Source organism: Sprattus sprattus, assembly GCF_963457725.1.
Source record: "Sprattus sprattus genome assembly, chromosome: 4".
Classification (NCBI taxonomy): domain Eukaryota; kingdom Metazoa; phylum Chordata; class Actinopteri; order Clupeiformes; family Clupeidae; genus Sprattus; species Sprattus sprattus.
Window position 1 is genome coordinate 40,705,024 of NC_137923.1, and position 10,303 is coordinate 40,715,326.

Here is a 10,303-nt window from a genome sequence, read left to right on the forward strand (position 1 = left end):
ATAATAGCCGCAATCACGGCGCCAGCGAGTGAGAGCCAATCTTCCCAGGCACTGACAACTCCATCGCAAGCCACCACGACACCACCAAATAACAGGGTCAAACCACCACATGGGAGACGAGTGATGATAGTTAGCACTTGTGCACATCTCCATCAAGCCCGACTAATACCTCTGTTTGTGATTCTCTCCACTACACTACACAGTGTACACACACACACACACCACACACACACCACACACACACACACACACACACACACACACACACACACACACACACACACACACATCAAATCAAACCGAGGCTCTGACATTCGTTGCTGGCCATCTGGTATCTAAATCATAATTATAGGCTTTTGGTCTCCTCCAAACACACACATAAAATGATATAATGAACAGAGAGCGTACAGTAGTTCACGCTGTAGTAGTAGTAGTAGTAGCCATTCTGTTTTTTTTCTCTTTAAAGTACCTCTGCATGGGATTTTTTTTTCTCCATTAGAAATCAATGACCAGCTACGCAACACAGTGATGTCTAAACTTAGTCACACGCACGCAATAGAGAAAAGAGAGATAGAAAAGAGAGGAGAGAATTGAATGAAAGAATTAAAGAGAGGGAGAGAGAGAGAGAGAGAAAGAGAGAGAAGAGCACAGCTCCACATTAAGTACAATCTTCATGTTGCATTGAACTGTGAATCACAACACAGCCAAAGAAGAATGGGGGGAAGAAAGAGAGGGAGGGAGGAAAGAAGGGAAGATGAGCCTGGCATGTTCCATGCTGCTCTGCCCGTCAATAATGAAATATTTAACAATGTCATTAGCATGTAAATGGCAGAAGAGTCTGACGTCACTTAGCAGTGCGTCCAACAGCTTGTGGAAAGAAGGCGGGGGGTTCCGATGTGAAACATACATTTGATGGAAGAAGCCAGGGGAATTGATACTGGTGCTGGTGTTGGTGGTGGGCAAAGTGGGGGGGCTAAAAAGGCTGACGTAACCTCTCCATCCACGGCGTACCCCCTCCCCCTCACGTGTCTTGTCCATGAGTGACGGAGAGTGCCGTGAGTCTCTCTCTCTCTTGAGTAAGCGCTCGGACTGTGCTCCTCTGTGAACAGTCAGAGGAAGATGAAGAAGTGTGTGTGTGTGTGTGTGTGTGTGCGTGTCTGAAGCGCTATACCTTTTGTGGTGCTGAGTACAGTATGATACAGTATGGTATGGTAGCTGTTTGTCAGTAGCTTTTTTTTTTGTCTTCTCATATTTGTTTTTCCATAAAGTTCGATGATGAGATAGAGGGGGAAAAGGACAAGTGGTACTATTAGAGGAACAAGAAGAAGCAGTAGTAGAAGAAGAAGAAGAAGAAGAAGAAGAAGGAAAAAGGGACCAAAAAAGCCACGTGACAGGTTGGCCACGTCCCCACCCCATGTTAAAGGTGCACTCAGCCGTCAGACACGGGGGGAGAGACCCAGCCATATTTCTCATGGGTCTTCACAAGGCTCTTAAAGGTGGCCTCGGCCTCTTTGCGGCTAAAGGCCTTCTTGGACTTGCCAGCTTTCCTGCAGATCCGCCCCTGCAGAGGCAGAAAGAGAGAGAGAGAGAGAGAGAAGAACAAGGAGTTAAATTACATAAAGCAATAATGTCTGAAGTTCCCACTGAAAACATAAATATAACCTCCTCCTAAAGGTGAAGGAAAATAAACCTAATGTTTAACGTAACTCTCAGCTTGTCTGTTTGTTAACCTGATTAGCCAACAATATATCACAGTAATAAACCAGAAAGACAATAATATTAGTACTTCCTTTTTTAACAGCTCCATGCTCTCTTTTACAGCTTTTTTTTTGCAAACAAAAGCTCTTTGCCATGGAGATATGCAAAAACATCCCCACAATGTTGCTCCGGGCCAATCATGGACATGCTGGTCCAAGCCACTGAGAATGGTTCTGGTGACCAATCTGGGCATTCAGTAGTGAGTATAAAGGCCTGTGTTTTGCCTCCGCATTTGTAAGGAACATCAGGCTGTGGTCACGCGATATCCTCAATAGTGGCCACCACAACACTGAGGTATGAGCAGGGCTTTGAAGTCGCAGGCTGATAGATGGCCTAATAATTAAATGGCTCATGTCAAAGGATGGTCTCAGGTGCACACACTAGCCTTAACCTAGCTGCCATGAATAGCTGCCACATTATTTTTTACCGTCAGAAAGACAACTCCTACGTATGGCAATACTACTGAAATATGGGTTAAAATGGTGGAATAGCTAAATACACCATACGGACATTCCTATGCTATGATTTCCCTGAACAGGGTTTTATTTTTTTGGCTTGGCAAGATAAATCTGACAATAATCTAAGAAATAATAGAGTGAAGAATAATTATTACAAAATCTGTGGTGTAGTCAACCACCTATTCTAAACAATTTTCCCAATCAAGTTTGTGAGGTTAAAATCTATGGGAATTAATGTGGATTCAATCACAAGATTGCCTGCCAAAATCCACCAGAAATTACCTGGCCTATAAATGAAATAATGGAATGAATCTAATATGAAGTAAAATGAATTGTAAAAACAGACAACTTTCTCAGCAGTCAGCATACACGGAAAAAGATCCAATTATCCAAGGGAGGCCTACAAAATGTACGCTTACTTATGGCAGACTACATTGGCAAAAAACACCAAGATGATGATAGTTATCAAAATGAATGATAGTTTTCAAAAACAAGTTAATGATGGTTAACAAAACAACAAAGTCATCCTCACTCTCGTGCTTTCATAGGCCCAGGGCTTACAATGACAACAATAAAGGATAAGCATATAAACAGTTATAATATAGTAATATTCTTCTGCAGATTTCCTCCTAAGATTCAGTGACAGGATTCAGAAATACTCATAAAGGGACACCTGTGTATGCTGCATCCCTTGCATTTTAGCAGAAGTGAGTGAGTGTTAGTGTTGCCTATGATTGCTTCAGCTAAAGCCCAGTTCATGTCATACTGAACGCACGCAGTGAGAGTGGCCATGACCAATTCTTTTTTCATTATCAGGGCTGTCCTTTGATAATGTGACCCGTGCCCTTGAAATGGGATGTTGGAGGTGTGTGTGTGTGTGTGTGTGTGTGTGTGTGTGTGTGTGTGTGAGGGATGTTCAAAATGGCTTCCCACCACATAACCACCTGTGTGGGGGCGATGCATCAAAAGGCAGCTTTTCAGTTTGAGGAGGTTCGTGCAAGAGGGAAGAGCCCTTTCTTTGTGACCCCCCTGCCCCTCTCCACACACACACACACACACACACACACACACACACACACACACACACACACACACACACACACACACACACACACACACACACACACACACACACACACACACACACACACACACACACACACACACACACACACACACATAACAGTGGCTGATGGTGGAGGGGGGGTTGTGCAGAATCAGGGCATTCTGCGATTACAACGTAGTGCCAGTCAATAATTTCCTCAAATGATTCTGAACACAGCGATTCCCGGGGAACAATTGGCCACACGCAGAGGGAACTTCAAAGCCAGAGGACACAGGAAGGGTGATGAGGGGAAAGAGGTGGACTGGGTGCTTCCCAGTGGCCTGCACAGACAATAGGACATGGAGAGAGAGAGAGAGACTGGAGGAGAGGAGAGAGAAAAAGATTGGCGTGACAGAAATAGCCCGTTAATGCCAGGGGCTCACAGGGAAGCAAGGCCATGGTGTAATGGCCCGGAAGTAACTCAGTGCGCTCACTCGAGAGGAGAACCATGGCGGCGCGGTGCACAAAAGCCTGTGATTTTAGGATTAAAAAGACCAAATGGAGCTTTAATTAATTAGATATTGTGTTTATGGTCCCTCGCTGAGAAGGTCTTTATGCTTGAGAAGAGAGCCGCTAGCTACTCAAAGGGGCTATGAGAGGAGGAAGAGGGATGGGGAGGACTGGGTGGCTGGGAAGTAGAGGCTGGCAGGGCGTTATGCCAACGTATTTTCAGGGCCTGTTCCACATCCAGTACAGCCCTGCGGCGCCCAATGGCAGTGGCCCTGTTCGATGTTTACCGAGGCTATTTCGGTGTCTGCCTGTGCACCACGCGGAGCTCACCACACTCGTGTGAAGAGGCTGATGGGTAATCTTGTGAATGAAGTTCGGTCAATGGGTGCTCTAGGGCCCCTCCTGGTGCATTCTGGGAGAACATAGCACACTCAGCAGCGATTACATAACCAACATGTGCCAGAGAGGGATAAACAGTGGTATTCTGCATACCATCTGATTCCACAGGCAGCCGAGAGGTTGGCATTCCACCATTCGAAAGCACACTCTGACAGGACAGAATGGGTGCAATTGCCTTGGCAAAGCAAACTGCCTGGATGTGCAATACAAAGCAGACAGGGAGGGCACAGTTAGGGGAGGTAATGCATTTAGCCGAGGTAAATGTACTCGCTCATATTGCGGGAAGTATATATTGCCTCCTTATCCCAACATAGTATCATCTCAATTCATTTTGGAAATGTAGCTAACTCTACTTCCTTTTGAATTCTTTGTCATGTGCAACTCTTGCCTTGTGATCACCTCGTAGGAGTGTGTTGTGGTCAAACACTCAGAGTCATGGTGATTCATTGTCTCTTATGACATGGCATCCACCACATTAGATGGCCTATGTAAACACAAGACCTGGCTTACACCTAGAAGGAGCTGCAATATAAACAAAAGATATTATTCTGATTATAAGAACCCGAAACTCCTGTAAAGCTTTGTGGTTCCTCTTGGTTTATTAAAAACAGACAACCTCACCGGGCCTAATTTTGTTTTAAAGAGGCTAATCTAATCAAACAGAGCAATTCCCACAGTCAATAAAACCCTGTGGGGCTATGCTGGAAAAAGCCTGGGGTGAGTCAAAAGCTGCCTTGTCTTTCAAGTGGGAAATGTAAGTATCTCACAAAGCTATTTGTTTAATAATTGATTTCATCCAAACAACAAAGATCATTATTTGAAGAACTGTAGACCATTGTGTATTTGTGTGTGTGTCTATTTGTGTGTGCGCACTTGGCAACAAATCAATTTAACTAACATTGTTTAAGCTGCTTGAGGCCACACAGCTCACTGCATTAGAATTTGCCTGAAATTAAACTTTCTTCAGTACTAGTGTGCAGATAGCCATCACAATAAATTTGCCCTCTGGAACCCAATGGATCCCTCATTCACCACCTAAGCTGATAGGGTCTGTTTTAGACTGTTACTGTTTTATGCATCTCTTTGATTCGGGTTACCTTTAGTTACAACCGCTAATACTTCACACTGTCTCCAAGGAAATGCACAGGGTTTGAAGCAATTAAACATTTGCAACGCCTATAGATTATGAACGTCAAGTACTCAAACAATTATGGCTAGAACAAACTCGGAGCAAAATTACACCAGCTACAAAAAAGCGTCTGATGACTCACTCTTAAAATGACCACTACGAATGAAAATCCTGAATCTTGTCCATGTGTGGGTCACTGATTTCGTGATACACATATTGATCAAACAGCCTTGTAGTTTGTGCCCTTGTCAATTAAAAAGGACATCGCTACCTTGGCTTGACTGAATCGAGATCTCCATGACAGATGGAGGGGGTAAATGACTTAGCCGATGTGCACATCTTCAAAGAAATGTCGCGAGGCAGTTATGTCAATCGCATCCAGTGATTGAAATGGTGAAATGGACCTCTAAGTCTGACAGGATGGTTTTGATTTCTGAATTGTATGAATAATGCAACGTTACAAGGAGGCCCTTGCGTATCTTTAGGCTGTCCTAAAGCTACATACAGGATGACATCAATTAAAACAAATATAATTATCTTAGCCTTTTATGTCTCACCTGTCCTTTCACAAGACTCGCAGCGAACTGCCTCATGACCGCCTCGACAGTGTACGCACTGGACCAGCCTCGGGGAGTTAACAACTCCATGCAAATAGCTCCTCCATCGAGAACGTAGCCGTTCTCCAACCTCGGGGTAAGCACTCGCATGAAAGGCGGCGAGAAGGGGAAATTGTCGGGGAATGTGACATTCAGCAGTATGTACTCAGTGTTCGTCTCCTTCATGTCCTGCCATAGCGCAGAGTCCTTGTCTACCTGGTGCAGCTTCACATTCCATTCAAAGAGGTTATCGTCCATCAGCTCCACGGTTATAAAGTTGTCACCCAGTCGTCGGATCTCTTGCAGTTCTTTCATCAATCTCCGCGTCCGGACCTGGGTGCAGTGTTGTCTTTGGGGCGCCAACTGGGGTATCGAGCTGGACTTGCTACTTTGCTGTTGCTGTTGCTGTTTCTCTTGCTGTTTCTCTTTAGTGTCCTTGCCCTGTTTGTCCTTACTGGGCGTCTTGTCCTTAACGGAGTGATCAAATTTCTTAGCTTTAATTTCGGGGGTACTAAGGATGTTCGTCTCATTGCTGGTGTTACAGTGCTTCGTATTATTTTTCTGGTTGCCCTTAGTCCCTTTCAACGAGCCTTGATGATGCTTCGGGTCCTCTGTGTCGCGGTCGTGCAGACGAATAAGTCCAATTTTACGCAGAAGGGTTGCCATTGTTGTTGATAATCACAATCCCCCTAAAAGAGTTCTCCAAACGCGTGTAATGTCGATGTCGACGAACACAGGCGAACCTTAGTTCACTGCAGGCTCGGAAGATGACCACTGCGCGATTGCATGTAGCCCGTCCTCAACGCATCGTTCCGGTGAATTCAAACTGAAAACATAAGAGCCATTGCATAATTCATCAGAGAATGGATACACTTTTTTTTCCATTCAGGTCATACCAATATTTCGGTTGTGGCGGCCCTGGCTACATCTAGCACAAAATTACCAACGTATTCTTCACACGGTTGCAGCAATTTTGACATGTGGAATGTTTATTGACTGCAGCGAAGCTATGGCTGCGGATGCCACGCCACTAGTGCTAGCATATGAGGTTTCAAGCAAATGGGTTAAACACAAATGTCTTACTCAAGACAGATCCTAATCACAACACAATTCCACTGCTTTTATCGTAATGTAATCAATATACATTGACCTTACCCTGCAAAATAACGTGACGATGCACCTGTTCCGTTTTGTGTTTACACCGGCAGCGACTACCAAAACGATATAAGGTTGCAGATGACTGTTAATCCTGAGTTTCACTGGGTCTGGTCGACCTAAGCCAAAGCCTTTGATGTAACCGCAGCTGCGGCAACACTAGCGCCAATGTTGCTCGGAACGAACCAATCCGATAGCCTAATCCGTCGCGGAAGCAAGCACACACATAGGCTACACACACACACACACTGGAATATCTGGTTTGTACGGAGCTCTAACGACACTGGCTTTCGCTGTACCTGGACGGAATGGGTAATCAAGTCCCGGGCACGAGCTGTGAGGGGAGATGAGGGGCTGGGCTTCCGATGCATCAGCTGTCGTATGGGGATTAGTTAATGACGTTTTTCAACCCCCTCTCTCTCGCACATCCCACATTAGGTTATCTTGGGAAGAAATCATGAGCTGGTGCACCAAACTGAATAAACCAAGCATGTTCGCAATATTAAAATTAGGATCGCAGTTTTTTTTCCTACGTACTCAACACGTATATACAATATCGCACATGGATAATGATCAGGTGGTTGCTTAGGTTTAGACTTGTTATTGGTAAATACATGAAATATTCCACTACATTGCTTTTAAACCAGTTATGAACTGTCTTCCTGCTCTGTGGCATAATATTTACAGCATAATTATTTTACAGCAATGAAAATCGACTTACGGTAGAAAACCAGCTGGCTGTTTCCATAGAGACGGGGTATACGCTTTAGTGATTGGCTAATACGTTGCCAGAAATCGGTGTTGCGGCATGGACTATGAGATTGTACTAAGAAGCCCTTGTTTATAAACGTTTGCTTTCAGTATTTCGGTTAGTTGTACGATTAATTAAGCAATCATGGCTGAAAAATTTGATAATTTAGAGGAGCACCTTGAAAAATTCATCGAAAATATTCGCCAGTTGGGGATCATCGTAAGTGACTTTCAACCAAGCAGTCAGACGGGACTTAATCAGAAGCTGTAAGTATTGGTCTTTCGGTTACAGATAGGCCTTATTCAAATTTCCTTGCTTAACAAACAGCGAACGGGAATATTAGATTCCAGTTCAAGTAGTGATTGATGCTTTGAAAGTGTTAGGTAGACATTCCTCTGCCTTAGAGCACATCATTGGACAATACGATAAGCTAAGTTAGCTAGCTAGCTAGCTACGCTAGCTTGGTAAACTATCAGTTGACGTTAGCCAGATATCCTAGCAAGGTAACGATACCTTTGTAGGATATGAGCAATGTGTCACTTTGCCATCTATAAACTGTTCGCCATGTAAGACATTTGCATTGTGATTAAGTACACAAAACAGAGTATAACTTCACTTAGATAATTTTGGTCAGGCATTTCACGCGCATATTAATCTTATTAGGCTACTCTGCAAGTTATCTTTTGACGTCTTTACGATTTAAATAATACGAATGATGTTAGAGATGTAGTTAAGCTGTAGTTTGAGATGTAGGGAGTGCTTAGATAACTCATTTAGAGTTGTAGAAATACTACCTTCATGTGCAGACAAAGTAATAAAATATCGTGAGCATATCAACCTATTAACAACGACAAACGACCGCATTCTCCTTCGTCTAACAGAAACTTCATGATCACTGGACTGCAAGATGTTGAGAAATGCCGACAACAGCTTCATGACATCAACGTGCCTCTGGAGGCCTTTGAGTGAGTCGTTCACATCTGGCGGAAATACATGAACACTCTAGCTTTGATGGTGATTTAGTTAAGGATGGAACTGTAGTATCACTTCTGCTACTACAAGATTATGTTGAGACCAAGTACTTTAATAGACAATACTACCTAGTGCAGCGTTGCATCTATAGATTTGTTTTATATACAGTAAATACTCTGCGATAAGTCTATCTCTGCTGAGTTTAAGGCGTTTAAGCTGTCCATATGTACAAGCCTAACATTAAATGACCCATTTTTTTTCACAGGTACATTGACCAAGGGCGGAACCCTCAGCTTTACACAAAAGAGTGCTTAGAAAGAGCCCTGGCAAAGAATGAACAGGTCAAAGGGAAGATTGACACTATGACGGCAAGTCTAGATTTCTGTCCTGTATTCAAACAGCTCTGAAATGTTTGTAAATGTGACCCAGTTTTGAAATGTATTTTGTATTTGGTTAACAAACCATTAATCTTTAGTTTGAATGGAAAGGTTGGTAGTGTGCCATCACCTGTAGTCTCTTAACTGTTTTTCCATGTGTGAGCATAGGGTTATGGTTGATATGCATTAACATTGATGTATGTCCAGTTCAGTGATTTCTAAACATTGAGTCTAGCTGTCTACATTTGACTAATTTAGTTCGGTTTTGTGTTTGATTTTCACAGAAATTTAAAAGTCTTCTTATTTCGGAGCTTGGAAAGGTTTTTCCAGAAGAAATGGGCAAATATAAGGCTATCCATGGAGATGATCCACCATCGTAGTGGACTTGGCTACATCATTGTCATCGTCAAGACAAAATGTATATATGTTTATATGCAAACAAAGCCTTTTTTTAAAAGAAGCACCATAAAACCTTTCAATTTTGTAATAATTTTCCAACATTTTATAACCTGCTGCTCAGTATTAAAGGGAGAAATGTGAATTTATCATTGGAGTTTGGTCTCAGATCAGTGCCGAGGTAGAGGTTTTCACCAATTCTGTTTTTGCTTTTGCTGTATGTCAATATATGTGTTTTTTTTGTGTTACTTTTCATTAAAGTTGATGATCAGGTATTACTAATTGTCAGTTGTTATCCCTCTTAAAGACAATTATCATACACTAAATTGACCTAATGTGTAGTGTTGGAAGGCAGTTTGGATAAACAAATCCACATCCTTAAGTGGCAAAAGTTATTGCATTTTTGTTTATTGAAGTTATTGAATTAAAAAAGATGTCATTGATAAAGTAGTAATGGGAGTCCATAGCAACACTTGGTTAGTTTCACGCAATTCTGCAAGTAATGTTAAATATGTTATAGTAACTTAAAACAGGATATATGCAGTCCACTAGGTTGCCATACAACCCTTTAAAATGTAATATTTGACCTCTGAAAAATCAATACAAGGGCAAAACTATAGACTCCTGCATTAGTTTCATCATATTTAAGGGGCAGACAGTAAGGAGACTGAAGAAACGGGGTAAAAGACAGAAAGTGCTTTTCAGGGTTGCTCACAAAATGTCAAGTTTTTAATCAAGTAGACATCATTTAAATTCT

General features: G+C 42.7%; 2 protein-coding genes across 2 annotated transcripts; one reads left to right on the forward strand and one right to left on the reverse strand.

The window, feature by feature from the left end:
- Positions 1-1,135: 1,135 nt before the first annotated feature.
- On the reverse strand, positions 1,136-6,561 carry ube2ql1 (ubiquitin conjugating enzyme E2 QL1; the record flags this gene model as incomplete). The annotated part of the gene is made up of 2 exons (XM_080836887.1): positions 1,136-1,561; positions 5,857-6,561. 2 exons carry the CDS (start codon positions 6,559-6,561, stop codon positions 1,430-1,432), a joined length of 837 nt encoding a protein of 278 aa, XP_080693013.1. The 3' UTR covers positions 1,136-1,429.
- A 1,298-nt stretch (positions 6,562-7,859) lies between these two features.
- Positions 7,860-9,695, forward strand: med10 (mediator complex subunit 10). The gene is made up of 4 exons (XM_080838081.1): positions 7,860-8,067; positions 8,683-8,766; positions 9,039-9,141; positions 9,435-9,695. The coding sequence occupies exons 1-4, from the start codon at positions 7,946-7,948 to the stop codon at positions 9,528-9,530; spliced, it is 405 nt and encodes a 134-aa protein (XP_080694207.1). The 5' UTR covers positions 7,860-7,945; the 3' UTR covers positions 9,531-9,695.
- The last annotated feature ends 608 nt before the right edge of the window (positions 9,696-10,303 follow it).